This window comes from Cnephaeus nilssonii (assembly GCF_951640355.1).
Source record: "Cnephaeus nilssonii genome assembly, chromosome: 19".
Taxonomy (NCBI): domain Eukaryota; kingdom Metazoa; phylum Chordata; class Mammalia; order Chiroptera; family Vespertilionidae; genus Cnephaeus; species Cnephaeus nilssonii.
This window is the reverse complement of record NC_137090.1, coordinates 41107936-41126711: the sequence shown is the minus strand read 5'-3', so window position 1 is coordinate 41126711 and position 18776 is coordinate 41107936. Positions and strand designations below refer to the sequence as shown.

At 49.8% G+C, this 18776-nt stretch overlaps 1 protein-coding gene across 1 annotated transcript in view; it reads left to right on the top strand.

The window, feature by feature from the left end:
• Positions 1-8386: 8386 nt before the first annotated feature.
• Positions 8387-18776, top strand: part of CCDC42 (coiled-coil domain containing 42) — an 11580-nt gene continuing 1190 nt past the window's right edge. Inside the window, 8 exon segments of the mRNA XM_079798761.1 lie at positions 8387-8516; positions 8828-8933; positions 9223-9327; positions 10813-11010; positions 16814-16841; positions 16844-17034; positions 17181-17259; positions 17262-17338. Coding sequence (XP_079654887.1) covers positions 8434-8516; positions 8828-8933; positions 9223-9327; positions 10813-11010; positions 16814-16841; positions 16844-17034; positions 17181-17259; positions 17262-17338 — 867 coding nt within the window. The 5' untranslated portion in view covers positions 8387-8433.

Sequence of the window (18776 nt, the reverse complement as noted above, 5' to 3'; positions counted from 1 at the left end):
CACATATTCCAACATGGGTACACTTTGAGGAAGTTATGTTAAGTGCAATGAGCCAGTCACAAAAGGACAAAAACCATGTGATTCCACTTACATGAGGTACCTAGTAGTCAATTCATAGAAACAGAAAGCAGAATAGTGGTCGCCAGGGGATAGGGAGGAGAGGGGAAGGGGGAGTTGTTGATTAATACATATTGAGTTGCAGTTTTGCAAAATGCAAATGTTCTGGAAATTGGTTGTATAACAATATGAATATACGTAACAATACTGAACAGTACACTTAAAATGGTTGAGGTGGTAAATTTTATGTTATGTGTATTTTGCCAAAATTAAACAAAAAAATCAATAACATAATTCTAAAAGTGAGTGGGTTGGAAAACATAATTTTGAGTGTGAAATACTTTTAAACAAAGCACAGAGCTCCCCCAAATAAAAAGATAAGCAGATTTGGCTAGATAAATATTTTAAATTTCTATGATAAAAGAAAACACAAACAAGTAAAAGACAAAGGATAGGCTGGGAGAAAATATTTGCATACATATGTTGGGCAGTATTGATCGTAAAGGAAGCTATTGTGTGCGACAGGGAAGTGTAGTGGGTTTAACTGGAAATAAAATAACTAAAGTCAATGAATTTAGAGGAGACACTGGGAGAAACAAGCAAGTTAAGTAGGAGGCTGCAGAGTGCTGATGCTTTTGTAACCAAGTGGTTGAGCCAAGAACACAATTATTCAAGCATATAGAACTGTGCAAGTACTACTCCAGATTGGCTCCCTCACAGGACCCCTCCTCACGTCACTGATACCGTAAAGCACATGCAGATGAGGCAAGTAAGATCTGAGAGGAGTTGGGTAAGAGTCTGTGCCATGTCAAAGAACGAACACACAAAGCGTGGACTCAGGTTGTTAATAAGAGTCTGCTCTAAGCCTGAGAACATTCTTGGGGACTGCAGGTCTGCTGTGCTTCCTGTGATGCGGTCACAGGGTAAGACGCCAAAGTTGCCTCCCCCTCTTCTGTTTGGTGCCATCTCTGCTTTTAAGCTCATTCTCCCAGGGATTTGGTCAGTTGGCTTGGGTTACTTACTCTTGGTCAGCTTGCCATTGGTTGTCTTCCCTGCCTCTTGTTGCATCTAATGTGGGTCCAACACATTCAAGAATATTAGGGTAGGTATAAGAGAGCATCGAAAGTGAGATATTACTACCAAGAAAACATAAACACCTCCTATAAATCAATAAAGAAAATACAAACTCAATTTTAATGTGCATTGAATATGAACAACAAACACACAGAGGGAGAAATGTCTATGTATATGAAAAGATGCATCATTTCACTAATAATTAGGAAAATTAAAACAACAATTAAGTGTCATTTTCACCTATCAGACTGGCAAACAATTTAAAGGGTAGTAATATATGGTGTTGGTGACGATGCAGAGAACTGAATACTCCATTTGCTTTTGGTCAGGATACGTACTTGCAAAGTATAATCTTCAGAGACTCAAATGTGACTGACGTACCTCACTACATCAAGGCTATATTCTGGCAGTACTTTTTCTCACAAGGGGGCAGAATAGTGTCAATTTCACTGGAAAACAATTGTGTAATCTCCATTGGATATCCTGCTACATAATATATTTTTACATTTAACTCTAATCTATCTGTAATTTAAATTCATATAGTCTTGAACAACCACCATGTTAAAGAATCAAATCAAAAGGAAGCCAAAAAAATCTCAAGACAAATGAAAACAAGAACATAACTTAAGGGATGCAGCAAAAGCAGTACTAAGAGGGGAGTTTATAGCAGTAAATACCAACATTAAAAAGGAAGAAAGATCTCAAATAAGCAACCTAACTTTATACCTCAAGGAACTAAAAAAAAGAAAAACAAACTAAACCATAGTTAGCAGAAGGAAGGAAATAATAAAAGTCAGAGCAGAAATAAATCAAATAGAGAATAGAAAAACAACAGAAAAGTCAATAAAACTAAGAATTGGGTTTTTGAAAAAATAAAATCAACAAACTCTTAGCTAGACTAATTAAGAATAATGAGAGAAAATTCAAATAAAATCAGAAAAGAAGGAGGAGACATTACAACAGATGCCTCCGAAAGAAAACAAATCATAAGGGACTTGTTCACATGTAATTATGAAGAATTACATGTGAACAAATCGGATAACTTAGAAGACATAGGTAAGTTCCTAGAAACATACAACCTACCAAGACTGAATCAAGAAGAAATAGAAAGCTTGAGCAGATTGTTAACAAGTATGGAGATTAAAGTAATCTAAAAACTAGCAACAAAAGAAAGCCCAGCACCAGATTCCAAAGCTGAATTCTACCGAACATTCAAAGAATTAATACCAATCTTTCTCAAACTCCTCTAAAAAACAGAATAAGGGGGAACACTTCCAAACTCATTTTATGAAGCAAGCATCACCCTGATTCCAAAGTCAGACAAAGATTGAAAAGAAAAGAAAACTATAGGCCAATGTCTATGATGAAAATAGATGCCAAAATCCTCAATAAAATACAAGCAAACTGATTACAACAATTCATCAAGAAGTGTATACACCATGACCAAGTGGGATTTATTCCTGGGATGCAAAGTTGGTTTAAGATACAAACATTAATCAATGTGATACACCATATTAACAAAATAAAAGATAAAAGCCACAGGATTATCTCAATAGAGAAAAAGTTTTGAGAAAATTCAACATGCATTCATGATAAACACTCTCAATAAAATAGATATAAAAATTTCCTCAGCACAATAAAGACAATTTATAAAAAGTCCATAGCTGGCCCAGCCCCTGTGGCTCAGTGGATGAGCATGCACCTATGAACCGGGAGGTCACATTTTGATTCCCAGTCAAGCCATATGCCTGGGTTGCGGGTTTGATCCCCAGTGTGGGATGTGCAGGAGGCAGCCAATCAATGACTCTCTCTCATCACTGATTTTTCTATCTCACTCTCTCTCTCCCTTCCTCTCTGAAATCAATAAAAATATATATTTTTTAAAAGTCCATAGCTAACATAATCCATAAGGAAAACTGAAAGCTTTTCCTCTAAGATCCAGTACAAGACAAGGATGCCAACTGTAGCCACATCTATAATAATAAAAGCATAATATGCTAATTAGACTGGATGTCCTTCCAGACAAAGCCAGGGCTGCGAGGGAAGCCCAGGTCCCGGATGCCTGCTGGCGGCCAGAGGAAAGCCCGGGTCCCAGGTGCCAAAGGGAAGCCGGTGCCGCCAGCCAGGGGAAGGAAGGCCTACTCTTGCATGAATTTCGTGCATCGGGCCTCTAGTGTAGTCATAGAAAAATAAGCAATACAGAAATAAAAAGAGTAAAGAGTAAAAGAACCATCACCCCCACCAATGCCACGTCCTTCCCTAGAGGTATGGTTATATCCTTCTAATGCTTTTTCTATACTTAATCACACGCACACATGCACACACACTGACTAGGTCACACCATACATAGTGTTCTGCATCTTGCTTCTGTCACATAGCTGTTTATTACAGACATCTCTCTATGTCCATGCATATAAATCAACCTCACCCTTTATAAATTGTACTAGAGGCCCAGTGCACAAAATTTGTGCATGGGGCGGGGGGGGGGGGGGGGGGCGGTTTCCTTTCAGTCCAGTCTGCACCCTCTCCAATCCAGGACCCCTCGGGGGATGTCCGACTGCCGGGTTGGGCCCAATCCCAGGGATCAGGCCTAAACCAGCAGTTGGACATCCCTCTCACAATCCAGAACCACTGGCTCCTAACTGCTCGCCTGTCTGCCTGCCTGCCTGATCACCCCTAACTGCCTCTGGCTGCCAGCCTGGTTGCCCCCAACTGCCCCCCCTGCCAGCCTGGTTGCCCCATGCAGCCTGCTGTTCAGTCATTTGGTCGTCCCTCACTAATCCCCCAGCCGGCCTGGTCGCCCCACACAGCCTGCTGTTCAGTCATCCATCCGGTTGTTTCAGTTGTGACGGCCCCTGGCTTTTTATATATTAGGATATTAAATTCTAATCGGTTTTTGTTGATTAACCATTCTTGGATTTTCAAAGTACATGATCACAGCATCTGCCATATGTAAAAAAAGAAAACTTAATTTTATTGTCTTTTTGCAGCAGCTGGAGTATTCAAAACAATGTTGAATGATTGTAGTGACAGAAGAAAGCCTATGCCCTTAACTCTAACAATAACATCTTTAATGTACATTTTAATGTTATCTGTAGGGTTCCGATTTTTTTATCATGTTAATAAAGTGCCTTTGAATACTAATAGTTTGTTTTTTAATCAGGATGGATGTTGTATTTTTCAATGACATATAGCATTTATTGCAACAATAATAAGCCTTTTCTCTTGAGACATTGATAAACTTAATTGTATTAATAGATTGCCTAATATTAAACCATTTTTGTACTCATGGTTCTGGTGGATTCTTTTTTTAATATTATAATAAATTAAATTTAATAATGTTTCCATTAAGACTTTTCATACATGAGCTCATGGTTGGCCTGTTTTTTTGTTTTGTTTTGTTTTTTCTTTGTTGATTAGTTTCTTTCTGAAGCTCTGCCTTCAGCTTACTTCCAAACATCCTTCTGATTCTCAAGAGTACAGCACACACCGGTGTGATGCTCGTCAAATTGGTTTCCTCTTCCCGGGGACACAGCTGAATGACATCCCAGCCCCTGGCATGTGGCTGTTCCCCACAAAGGCCGGGGCACAAGAGCGATGCTGAGTTTGTTCACAGCAGGAGGGCCTTTTTCCCCTTTCTCTCTTTTCTCCCTTCCAACGCAGCCATGAGGGTCATGGAGCTGCAAGATGAAAAGGCTTAGTCCCTTCACTGCTTGGAAGAAAATCTCCCAGGAGAAGCACCCCACTAGGAAAATTCATATTGGAACTTGTTAGCTGCTTATTACAGAACTAATACAACACCACACAACACAACACAACACAACACAACACAACACAACACAACACAACACAACACAACACAATACAATACAATACAATACCTCAAGCCATCTTGAAACATAACTATGTGCCACATAACTACATTTTGGTTAAGGAGAGACCACACACTTGGCCCTTACACAACAGTGGTCCCTTAAGGTTACACAGTGACGCTTCAGCAGAAGCTTTTGCAGACTTCAAGCTCTGTAAAAAGTTTGAAAACATGGACCCCAACATCGTAAGGTTTTAATAAATAGAGAGGCCTGTTCACGATGTATAATCTGCTTGTAAGCAAATCCATGATGGAAAAAAAGGAAATGAACCAAGCAAACCATAGACACATTTCTGAGAAGGGTGATACCTCAAGAAGGGCCGTGGCGGGTCCTTCCAGGGGTGTTCCAGGGGAAGGCATTGCTGTCATAGGCGAGGAGGGCCCCACACATGGTCCCTGGAGACCTTCGGTAGGGTCCCGATGTGGATGGAAGACACTGATATTGATGATCCTGACGCTTTGTGGGTCTAAACTAATGTGTGTGTTTGTGTCTTCGTTTTTAACGAAAATATTTAAAAAGTAAAAAAAAAAAGTTTAAGTGGAATAAAAGCTGACAGCATAAGGACATAAAGAAAGAGGACATTTTTGCATAGCTGCACAATGTGTTTGTGCTTTAAGCTAAGTGTCATTACAAAAGAGTTGAAAAGTTAAAACTGTTTTAAAGTTTATGAAGTGAAGAAGATACAGCAAGCTAAGGCTAATTTATTATTGAAGGAAGAGAGGTATTTTTATAAACTTGGTGTGGCTAACGCACGGTGTTATAAAGTCTGCAGTAGTGGGCAGTGTGTCCCAGGTCTTCACATCCACTCACCGCTCACTCACCGCCTCCCCGGAGCAACTTCCAGTCCTGCAAGCGCCGTTCCTGGCAAGCGCCCTCTCCAGGTGCACCGTTTTCCACCTTTTATGCCACATTTGTACTGTGCCTTTGCCATGTGTTGGTATGTTAGATACACTAATACCATTGTGTTGCAAGTGCCTAGAGGATGCAGTACAGTCGCACACTGTACAGGTTTGCAGCCTGGGAGCAATAGGCTATCCCATATGCGTGTGCAGTAGGTGATACCCCGGGGTTTCTGTTCACACACTATGATGTAAGCACAATGACAGACTTGCCTAATGATGCATTTCTCAGAACATATCCACGTCCTTAAGTGACACATAGCTGCATTTAAGATAACGTATCTGCATGATTCCACGTATGTGAAATGGCATATAATAAAGATGAAAAGCAGTTTCCTCATACCCAACACTCTACGTGCTGGTCTGTATGGCAGAATAGTATTTATATTGACCTAATATTTTTCCTGATATTTCCTCCTCCCCCTTTTTAAGCTGATAATTGTCTCAGCGGGAGGATGAGAAGGGACAGAAAGCAGAAACTATTATGCCTATTGGTTTCCAACCACCTACATCCAGTAGGAGATTTTGCTAGATGTCTCAGAGGCCAATGTCAAGATAGAAAAGGAGGAGGGAGCCCTAGCCAGTTTGGCTCAGTGGATAGTGTGTCAGCCAGCGGACTGAAGGGTCCCAGGTTTGATTCCCGTCAAGGGCGTGTACCTGGGTTGCAGGCTCGGTGCCAGGCCCCGGTTTGGGTGCATGCAGGAGGCAACCAATTGATATTTCTCTCTCTCTGTGTCCCTCCCCTCCCACTCTCTAAAAATCAATGGAAAAATATCCTCGGGGGAGGATTAACAAAAAAAAAGACAATGAGAAGGGATAGAGCAGGGTTCCCTCAGGGAGGGAAGAGGAGGAGGGATGGGGGAGCACAGCCTTCTGTGAGTCTCGGACAGCCCTGATCTTGCTGGGTATCCCTGGGAAGACGGTGAGGTCCCAGAGAAGGACTGAGGTGGGTGATGGAGATAAAGACTCTGATGACTCTCATGCAAGGTACAGAGGAAGCGGCAGAAAGAGCCCCAGATGTGAGGGGTACACAGGCCGAGGAGGGTGTCTTACTGCCTGCATCTGGCCCTGGCCCAGCTAATTCCATAGACGCAACCAAGGATGTGCCTGTGTATGCCAGGCACACTGCTGACTGGAGAACAGAGAGCCTCCTCCTCAGGGTTGGCATCACCAGGCGCCCTCGAGGAAAAAAGGGGGGGGGGGGGGACCAAATACATTGAGCCAGGCTCTAGGGATAAACAAGGAGAGAAACATACCCCTGCGAGGCGCTTACCATCTTTATTGGTGTTCTTGTCACCCTGCCATGTCTGGTTGAGGGATTGGGGGGGGGGGGGGGGATGGTGAGGGGGGGGGGAAGCGGCCAGCTCTGGAGGAAAGACTGGGCGGTGTGACTTGGGGAGGCGGGAAGGGGCGGGGGAAGGGGGCCTTGACAGCGCCCCCCACCAGTCTCCTCCTCCCAGGCCAGGATTGAGGGGGTGGGGCGGCCGGGAGGGGGCGCCAGAGGACCGGCAATGCCGCGGGGGCGGGCTTGCTGAGCAGGGACCCCGCCCCGGCCGGAGCCCCCACCCACCCACCGCGGCTGCCCTCGGGGGTGTAGAGGGTGCAGAGCGGGGCCCGCAGAGGGGGCAGGGGAGCCGGGCCGCACCTCCCGGCCCCGCCTCCCACGCAGGCTCTCACCTTTCCACGCTGACCCTGGGCCAGATGAGCTACGCATGGTGCTCGGAGGGATCAAGAAAGGCGGCCACCACACCGCAAACACGTCCATAGGTGGCGTCTGCGGCGCCTGGTGTGGCGCGTCTTCGTATTTTAATATCCCGCCAACCTCCAAAGAGGGGTCTGTTCCCCTCGGAGGGGCCTGGCCCGGGGCCGCATTCCCGTCCCCGGGGAGGCCTCTGCAGCGCCCCGCTCTCGCCTGCCCCCCACACGCACCCTGCCCCTCCCTCGCCCACCCTGGCTCCCGGCTCAGGCCCCCCCGCACCTCCCGCAGGTCCCGGCCTCAGCCCAGCCCCTCCCTCCCTCCCTCCGTCCCTCTCCGCTCGGCCCCCGGTCCCAGCCCAGCCCCGCCCTCGGCCTCACACACCTGCCCCGGGGAGGGGAGGGAGGCTCAGGGCAGGGCGCCCTCCCCCGGACACCCCTCGACCGAACCCCGAACCCCGTTTGCCTTCCTCCCCGCCTGGACGCCAGCATCTACCAGCCCAGCTTCTTCCCAAAGTCCCTGCAGGTAAACGCAGGTGCGGAGAGCGGGCCCCAGCCAGCGAGGGCCAGCGGGGCCAGAGGTCAGAGGGCGAAGCCCAGCTCCAGGTGTGGTCCACGGAACCCGCGGCCTGTTGCTAGGTAACCAGGTCTCTGGTGGCTGCTGCTCTCAGCCCCCAGCCGTTTCCCCAGGAGGCTCTCAGACACCCGCCCTCTGGACCCTGAAAAGCAGGCAGAAAGGAGAAGCGAGAGCCGACCACTCCCGAGCTACCTGTGGCTCCACCAACCACTCTTTTCCCGCGGAGACTGGGCTGCCTGGGCCTTAGACCGCCGCCACCATGAGTCTAGGCATCATGGAGGAGGAAGACCTGGCCGAGTACTTCCGGCTCCAGTATGGGGAGCGGCTGCTCCAGCTGCTCCAGTGAGTGCCCCGGGCCTGGGCCGCCCCCTCTGGGCCGGGACCTCCCATTCCCACCCACGTCCCACCTTCCCACCCCTCCTTCTCCTGTAACCCAGTGACCCAAATCGTCCTGCCCCTTCACCTGGCACCAATCCACCCCCATCACGGGATCCCCACCCCTCATCACCCTGCTTCACCTTGCTCCTTGGACTTCAACACAGCACACTCAGCACCCTCAGATGGGGACAGGGCTGTGGGTGGGAGGCTGTCTGTCTCCACGGGTTACTCCCAGCCCAGCCTGCCCCAGCCCCTCTTGCCCATGTCTTGGACAGGAAGTTCCCCCACATTGAGGAGCAGTCGGAGTCCCCATCTATCCAGCTACTGGAGAAGAAGAAGGAGGCCAAGATCATGCACCATGCTATGTTACATAAGAAGGAGGTGGGAGACTGGGGGAGGGGTGCAGGGGCCACGGGGGCAGCCCTTGGTTTTGTGCGTGGCTTTGGCTAACGCCAGGAGTCCTGGATGGTGGTTCTGTGTTGCCTCTGCAGACACAGAAACAATCCCAGGCTTGGGGGTGCCAGTGTCCCCGGATGCTCTGCTCTGAACCAGGCATGGGGTGGAAAGTGGGGAGGCCTGGGGAGGGAGGCCCTTGAGCAGAGGATGCTGGGGCCTTCCTTGGTTCCCATGCCAGAGGCCCTCCTGACCTTCCTGCTTCCTCCACCCCAAGACATTTCAGCGAAGAATGGAAACTCTGAACCTGCGCTGGGAGGAACTGGGCATCAAGGAGGCCCAGCTGAAGGCCCACATTCAGAAGTTTGAACAGTTCATCCAGGTATCTGGGTGTGCGGCCACCCCCAGTGGACACCCACTCTCTCCTCCCCTCCTCCACGTCCTGCCTCTCCTCTTCCTCCTTGCTTTGGCTGACTCCACCCTGGATTAGATGTCTCTCAGTCTTCAACAATGCCTGGGGCTCCTCCCTTTAGGTCCCCACTTACTGCTGTTGGTAATTTCTTGTTTACCTGGCAGTCTCTGCTCCTTCTAGATTTCTGTTTACCATTTCCTTTCCCATACCTGGTACACATGATGTATCGAATGAATGAATGAATGAATGAATGAATGAATGAATGAATGCACTAGGGGCAGGGCTAGGCACTTGGAGATACAAAGATGACTCAGGTAGAGTTTTAGTCCCCCCAGTCACCCCATCCTTCCCTCCTGGCACTGTGGGTCCAGGGAGGGGGTGGTTGAAGGACCATGCACCAGAGTCCACTCTGAGGCCGCTCCTCTCAATTGGTCCTTTGAGGAGCGATGTCACCATTTTAAAATCCTGATTTCTCCCAGAAGGAAGGGCTGGCCCAGCTCCAGGGAGAAGTCACTGGCCCTGCCGCAGGGGAGTCCTGCTCTGGAGCCTCTTCTGTGTTGCTCTGGGCCTAGCCCGGGTGGGAAAGGAAGCGGAGGGACCAGGCATATTCCCCAGAGGTGCAGCTCCTCTTACGGACCAGAGGAAAGCGAATGGAGTGGCTGGGGCAGCAGGAAATTTGGGGGACAGGGTTCTCCAAATGGTTACCAGCAGCGTCGCTTATTCCAAATGCAGACCCCGGGGCTCCCCTCCCCTTGCTTTCAGGGGCCCGAGGTCGGGCCCAGGCAACTACATGTGTAAGAAGTTCCTCCGGGGGTTGTGATGCACAGCTGGACTAGGGCCTTCAGTCTCCTGGGCTGACAGGGGCAGCGCCAATCCTCTGTGTCCTCCCCACGTGCCTCCAAAGGCACCAGCACACACGCCCTCCGTGTGGGATCCCAGGCAAAAGAGCCGCACGCGTGCCCTGTGAGGGGTGGGCTCGCCCTCTAATCTTGGGGGGAAGGGCTTTGCAGAAGGAGGCAGAAGGGGGCTCGGCCTGAATTGCAGTGGCTGAGTGCCCTGTCTTTTTCTGGTCCTGGAACTGCCCGCATCTTCTCCGCCTGCCGGAGCCTGATGCCAGTCGGAGCTCCTGGCTGCATGCTCTCTGGCGCGGCCTTGCCCCAGGCCCTCTGGAGCAGGCCCCGCTCCTAGCTCATCTCCCTGTGGCTTGAGCACTGTTGCCCCAGCTTTTGGAAGGAGGAGAGGGGCTACTGCCTCTCATTTCTACAGTGGGAGAAACGGAGGCACCAAGTACCAGATCGGGAGAAAACTCAGGCCTTCTTGCCCACCTGGATGGTCCCTGTCCGTCCTCAGGGTGACCTGGGCTCAGCAAACAGAGGCCCTGGGTGGGGGCACCACCAGCTGGGCCCCAGGGAGGGCAGGGCGAGTGCCTGGCAGACACCACCTCCCTGGCCCCAGGAGAATGACCAGAAACGGATCCGCGCCCTGAAGAAAGCCAACAAGGAGAGAGACCTCAAGAGGCAGCGCATGCGTGAGCTGGCCAAGGCCAAGCAGGAGATGGCGGCCCTGCGGCTGCAGCACCAGCGGCTGAGCAACAAGCTGCAGAACTACTCCATCTTCAACAAGTACCTGGAGAAGGTGGTGGAGAACTCCGAGGTGAGTGGGGGCCCCGGCCTGGAGCTACAGGGGGCATAGGTAGGGACCCTCTGCAGGGATGCCCACCCTCCTCTGAGGGCAGTTGGGAAAGGCGCCTGGCCGGGGCTGGGGGCTGGGCGCTGGACCTTGGTGTCTGCACAGGTGACAGCTGTGCCCATGCCGCTGTATGGGTGGTGTGCGTTGGGGAAGGAGGTTCTTTTAGCCGTGCAGCGAGCAGCTTTGCCTGCGTCAGGATGTGGCCCACTTCTCTCCCAGCGTCCCCTCCTCCCTGGCGTTTTGTTTACCTGAGAGTAAGTAGGGAGAGGAAGGGAGAGGAGCTGGAAAGCACCCAACCTGAGGCAGCGCTTGAGACCTTAGTGTGTGCCGGGCCCTGGGCTCGGTGCTGCACACGCGTGACTTCCTTCGGTTCACTCATTCGCCCCGAGGAGGATGTGGAGGCTCAGAGAGGTCAGGGAAACGGCTCAGGGGCTCCCAGCCTGCACGTGGCTGAGTGCTGGCTTCTCACCACCCCTCTGCGGGCCCCACAGCGCACTGACCACTGCTCTTCCTGAAGCCCCCTCGTTGCCAGAGCGACGGGAACTGCCCCACCCTCTTCCCACCCATGCACCCCGCAGTCCAGCTGACCCTTCACCAACAGGGCTTTGAACGGTGCAGGGCCACTCACATGGGACTTTTTCAATCGATAATCTGAAAAGGCTCAGACGAACCATGCAGCCTAAAACAATGGCGTGCACTTGCAGTAGCGATGAGTACAGCACAGCGCTATACATGTATTTGCTCTTCCTTATGTTTTTTTAGCAACACTCTCTAATACAATACCCATCACATACAAAATACGTGCAATCGACTGTTTATGTAATCAGTAAGGCTTCCAGTCAGCAGCAGGCTGTGAGTGGTTAAGTTTCGGGGCAGTCAAAGGCTGTATGTGGGTTTTCCACAGCGTGGGCATCATCGCCCCTCAGCCCTGCTTTGTCCAAGGGCCGCTGAATCCGACACTGTCCACGCTCCTCCTTCCAGCATACCTTTGCCCTTTCCTCTGGGGCCCTCCCTCCCCTCCTGCTTCCCTCCTGCCTCTGGCCCTTCCTCCTCAGGCTCCTCTGGGGCTCCTCTCCCTAGCTCCTTCCTGGCACATCCCTCAGGTCTTTGTCCCAGACCCTCCACTTTTCTCCCTAATCAATTCCCTGGCCTCCCGTGGGGCCACCCATGTCAGTGGCTCTCCACGCTGTCTCCCCATTTCCCCGTGTGACAGCGGGAGGTAGGACCCCTATCCGGGCAGAGTGAGGTATCAGATGCCCTCTCGGTGTGGATGGAGCCCTGTGGCGGCTGCGGAGAGACAAAGGATGCACTGAGGAGAGAGGCCTGTATCTCGCTGTCCTGTGTCTCCCTCCTGAGTTCAGGCCCCTACATCTAATGTATCGTGTCTACGACTCATCTCATCTGCTTCCTGCCATCCCCAGGCCAGTCCGCTGCTGGTGTGTCTGGTACTGGTGCATGGTGTGACCACCCACAGCCTCCCATCCACAGCCTCCCACCCACAGCCTCCCACCCACAGCCTCCCACACACAGCCTCCCACACACAGCCCCCCACCCACAGCCTCCCACCCACAGCCTCCCACCCAAGGCTTCCTACCCACAGCCTCCCACCCATAGCCTCCCACCCACAGCCTCCCACTCACAGCCTCCCACCCACAGCCTCCCACCCACAGCCTCCCACCCAAGGCTTCCTACCCACAGCCTCCCACCCATAGCCTCCCACCTACAGCCTCCCACTCACAGCCTCCCACCCACAGCCTCCACCCACAGCCTCCCACTCAGCCTCCCACTCACAGCCTCCCACCCACAACCTCCCACCCACAGCCTCACCAGAACTTGAGCCTCATCCTCAACTCTTCCTCCTCCTCATTCCCCGCAGCCATCAATCAGCAGCTCTGGTCTGATCTGCCTCCTAAGTATTTCTGGAATCCAGTCCCTGCCCCTTCCTCATCCAGACCACCAATGTGCCTCACCTGGAGCTCAAGTTTGTATTAGCCCTGGCCACCAGCCTGTCCAGCATTCTACAGCCAGTGCCACCCCCCACCTCTGATTCTTTCTCTCTTTCCTTCTTTCAAAATATTTTAATCACACTGAGAAGTATAGAGAAATATAAAATAGCATCCAAGTACTCACCACAGCTTTGTCAAATCTTAATATTTGCCCCTAATTCTTTTTTTCTGTAATAAAACACTATAGGCGATTTTGTGCGCCCTTCCAAAACCATTCTTCTTCCCCGCTCCTGAGAGGTAACCCGGTCTCCTGATTTTCTCATTTGTCATTCACGTGTTTGTTTTTATTGCTTTGGCAACATATTACATACCCATAAACTGCTAATACTATTGTACATGTCCTCTTGTGACTTACTTTTTCCCATCAATATTTTTAAACCCTTTTTATTATGTAAATTTCGAACATATACAAAAATAGAACAGTCTATTGGCTGTCCATTACTCATCACCTAATTCCAACAATTATCAACTCATAGTCAAATCCCCCAAACCTCCCACCTCTGCCATTTTCAAGCAAATTATATATATTTTTATCCATAAGTATTTCTGTATGTAACTCTAAAAAAGAAGAGCTCTTTTTAATGTAGTCCCAATGCCATTGTCACACCTAGGGAAATGTGTTAGTAATTCTTTAATGTTAAATATCCAGTTGATGTTAAAAATCCCCCCCATTATTGCACAAATGCTTTTTGGACCATTGGTTTGTTCTAATCAGGGCCAAACAAGGTCCCCACACTGCATTTGGTGGATATGTTTCCCGAGTCACAGGCATTATTATGATGGCCAAAATAAGCCAAACCTGAAAGAGGACATATTGTGTGCTGCCACTGATGTGTTTAAAAACAGGTAAGATGAGTCTTTGATGATAGAAGTCACAATTCTGATTTCCTTGGTAGTGGGGGCAGAAGACCCCTCTGAGGAAATGTCCTATCAGCCCTTCTTCACATGTAACTAGAATCCTGCCATAGAGGACAGGACTCCTTAGAGAGAAGCTTCCCTTCGCCCACTATTGGTCCCTGTGTGGGTCTTAAAGAAGCTACTTAAATGCTCGATTCTTTTCAGAATAGTGCGTGGGTTGTCCAGCATCCTCCAAAAGCGACCTGTGCCGTTGTTATAATCATTATGAACTCATGGGTTTCTAACACGTTTGATATGTTTTAATACTTTGCACCTGTTCTTCCTGATGTTCCAAGTGTCCCATCCTTGGACAGTGGGAGCCTCTTCAAGTTGGCACCGAGTCCTTTTGCCCTCAGCTCCAAGCTTTGGAGAGGTGCTCCTGGTAGCTCGGATGTGGCCCATTGGTTTCAGCTTGTATGCTGTGCACCATGTGCCGGGTGAACTTCAAAACATAGACACAAAGTTCTCTCTCTGCTTCTTAAAATCCTGCCGTGGATGAAGCCCACACTCCTCCTCAGGGTTCACCGGGCACTGTTTTTACTTCTCCCGGTGGATCTCTCCCTCCCCATCTTGAACTCGAGTCATTCATGCTCAATTTTCTTGAGCTTCCTAAACATGCCACACACACCCATGATCTTTTTTTTTCCACTTTTTAAAATTTAGGTATTATATGTGTACATATCTTACCATTGTCCCCACCACCCCACACCCATACATGCCCTCACCCCCCCCCCCCAGAGTTTTGTGTCCATTGGTTATGCTTATATGCATGCATACAAGTCCTTCGGTTGATCTCTTATCTCCCCCACCTCTCCCTAACCTTCCCACTGTAATTTGACAGTCTGTTTGATGCTTTACTATCTCTGTATCTATATTTTTGTTCATCAGTTTATAATGTTCTTTATTATCCATAAATGAGTGAGATCATGTGGTATTTTTCTTTCGTTGACTGGCTTATTTCACTTAGTATAATGTTCTCCAATTCCATCCAGGTTGCTGCAAATGATGAGAATTCCTTCTTTTTTATGGCGGCATAGTATTCCATTGTGTAGATGTACCACAGTTTTCTGATCCAGTCATCTGCTGACGGGCACCTAGGCTGTTTCTAAATCTTAGCTATTGTAAATTGTGCTGCTATGAACATAGGGGTGCATACATCCTTTCTGATTGGTGTTTCTAGTTTCTTCGGATATATTCCCAGGAGTGGGATTACTGGGTCAAATGGGAGTTCCATTTTCAGTTTTTTGAGGAAACTCCATACTGTTCTCCACAGTGGCTACACCAGTCTGCATTCCCACCAGCAGTGCACGAGGGTTCCTTTTTCTCCGCATCCTCGCCAACACTTGTCGTTTGTTGATTTGTTGATGATAGCCATTCTGACAGGTGTGAGATGGTACCTCATTGTTGTTTTGATTTGCATCTCTCGGATAATTAGTGACTTTGAGCATGTTTTCATGTGTCTCTGGCCTTCACACCCATGATCTTTAACCAGGCTCTTCCCTCTACCTGTAATCCTTCCACACCTCTCCTCCCCAAACCCCCACCCCCTACCCCATGCCTTTGCTTGGCTGTCTTCTGTTCATACCTCTGGTCTCATTTTAGGCATCCTTTCCCGAGGAAACCTTTTCTGTTTCCATCTCCCCTAATGTTGGGTTAGGTGGCCCTTCCCCAGATCTGACCAGCAGGGCAGATCCCAGACACCAGTCTATCGCTGGAAACGCCATGCGATGAACTAAGTGCTCAAGGAGTGCCCCTGCGTGGCCAGAAAGCTCACTTTGATAGACGCCTGGGGCAGGGAGTTGGCACCTGGGACTGGTGCTCACACCGCCTTCATCCCTTCTGCTGAGTGGGGCCTGCGAGTCAGGGCCAGCGTGGCATGGCTCTGGACCAGAGGAGGCAGCGGAGCCTGGCAGGCCTGACCCACTGGTACCCTCTGCAGCCTCTGCTGGAGGGAGGTCTCAGCAGATGATGAATACCAGAGAGCACCATATTGAAGATGTTACCCTCACAGTCCCCGTCCTGCCCCATCCCCCAGCCAGAGATAAGGCTTATCACTCTGTTGTAACCGACTACTTACTTGTCTGTCTGTTTTGCCTCCACACCACCCCAAATCGCAGGCTTTATAAGAGCAGGGTCTGCCTGGCTTATCTCCTGCTCTGACCCTAGCAGTCAGCGTAGTTCCTGGTTGTGGTGGTTCTCGGTACATTCTTGTTGAATAGGATCATCATTGCCTTGGAAACATCTCAAAATGCACCCTCCCCCTCGCACAGACGTGCAGTTCTCTCTGCTTCTTAAAATCCTTCAGGGGATGTAGTCCCCACTCTGTCCAGGGTTCCCTGGGCACTGTTTTTACTTCTCCAGGTGATCTCTCCCTCCCCTTCTTGAACTCGGGTCATTCATACTAACCTTTCTTGAGCTTCCTAAACATGCCACGTATGCTCCATCATCTTTCCCCAGCTGTTGCCTGTAGCAATTTGCAACCCTAAAATCACCTGGGAGGGGGAAGGGATTGAGGGGGGAGTTGCAAAATTCAGATGCCAGGGACCACTTCAGACCAGTTTATTAATCAAATCTCTGGGGCTGGAGCCTGCCAGGTGTCCTTTTAAAGTTCCTCCCATGATTCCAACGCGCAGCAAGACTGAGAACTCTTGGTCAGTTGCATGTACCCCCAACATATGGCCCATGGCCCGTACCCACCCAAGAAGAGCAAGCAGCGGGACTCCAATGTCCTCAGAGCTTCTGCCCCTTGACCTTGGCCTGGGGCCTCTCTGCGAGGCCAAGGAAACTAGGCCGGAAGCTGGCGGGTCACAGGGCAGCGGTAGGGCCCTGGGACGGCAGTGCTGTGAACAAACCCCCCATTGCAGTTCGAGGAGATCCACGAGGTGATGGCGCGCACAAGACGCTGGTGAGCATGCACCAGGACCTCATGCAGTCGGCGCAGGAGGGCCAGGAGAAGATCGAGCGTGCCAAGGCGCGGCTGGCACGCTACATGGAGGAGAAGGACGACGAGATCCTGCAGCACAACAACGAGCTGGCGCGCCTGCAGATGCGCTTCGACCGCGCCCGCAGCGACGTCATCATCTGGGTGAGCCACCCGTTGGGGCAGGGGCTTCAGGGCCAGGGCTACTGGGTGAATGAGGAGGGACAGGCACACACACACACACACACACACACACACACACACTCACACACACAGGCTGCCCTCACATCCCTCTCCCATGCCCTCCCCAGGAATCCCGCTGGGCGCACATCCAGAACACCGCCGCCAAGAAGACCCTCTTGCTTGGCACCATCAAGATGGCAACGCTGAACTCTTCCAGATCGTGAGCAAGCAGCTAAAGGAGACAACCTTCGTGTCCCTGGAGGACACGCACAAACAGCTGGACATGGTAGAGGAGGTGCTGGGTGGGCTGTGTCTACTGAACCAAGATGGTGCTTGACTGGTTGAGCGGAGGAAAGAACCGGAGAGAGCCCGGTTCTCAAATGTTAACAGGATTCCAATCACCTAGGGTCTGAGGAGTGTTGCTGGGCCCCATCCCAGAGTCTCTGATTCAGCGGGACTGAAGTGAGAACCACGAATTTCCATTTTCTTTTTAATCCTCACCCGAGGATGTGTGTGGTTTGTTTTTTTTAATTGAACTTGATGATATATTGTGGTGTGTGTGGGGGTTTTTTTAATTGATTTTAGAGAGAGAGGAAGGGAGAGGGAGAGGGGGAGAGAGAGAGAAACATCAATGTGTGAGAGAAACATCATCGAACCCAAAACCTGGCTATGTACCCTGACCAGAATCGAACCCTCGGCACTTCAGCCCTTTGGTTCACAGAACAGTGCTCCAACCAGCTGAGTCACACCAAACAGGGCTGAATTTCCATTTTCAACAAGCCCCAGGTGCTGGCCTGGGTTCCACACTTTGAGAACCACGGCATTAGAACTGAGACCCTGTTGGCCCAATCAGCAGGGACAGTAGCAGGGACCCACTATGAACTCATTGTGCAAAACAGTCTTGTTAGATCTAGTGAGTTCCCAAAGGCTTATGCCTGAGGCTCACTCTTTGGAAAAGAGAATGTTGGTGAAGGAGAAGGGAGGACAAACCAGCAAGTTTAGGGAAGTCGTAGAGACATATTAGTACCAGTCTGAGATTTTCTCTTTGAAATCATTGAAAGGAAATAACTTTTCACTGTCTGATCCAAAGCTATTTGATGCCATTTCATGTGCCACCTAAAATCATCTCATTTCTGACCAAAGGTGAACACACCCGTAAGTTAGGAGATTCCATAGCAGCAGATGCATTCACTATGTATCTTGCAATGTGCAGAAAACCATTCCTTTAAAGCAAAAGTCTTCGGCTCCGCTGTGAAGGAGTAGAAAGTAAGCTCTTAAACTATGATTTTTTGTTTTGTTCCCTACTGTATCCCAGTGTCTAGAACAATGTAGGCCCTCACAAGTATTTGGTGAATGAAGATCAAACACAAGCTACAAAAAGCAATTGATTAAGAGGCATTTCCCCTGTTTAACAACAACAAAAAGGTGACAGTCATGAGATGTAAAGGAGTTCACCCACTGACCAGCCAGGAAGAAGGATTTCCCTAAACCTAAAACTCTGCCGCCTCCTTAAGGCAAGTGAGGGCAGGGTTATTGATGGTCCGAAGACCGTGAAGGGAGTTTGTAAGCAAGTCTGTGCTGAGCAGCAATTCTCAAACTTTTGGTACCTGGATACCTTCACACTTTTAAAATGTTTGAAGACCCTCAAAGAGCTTCTGTTTATGTCAGTTATATCTACTGATATTTACCATATTAGAAACTCAAACAGAAAAACTCAAACAGAA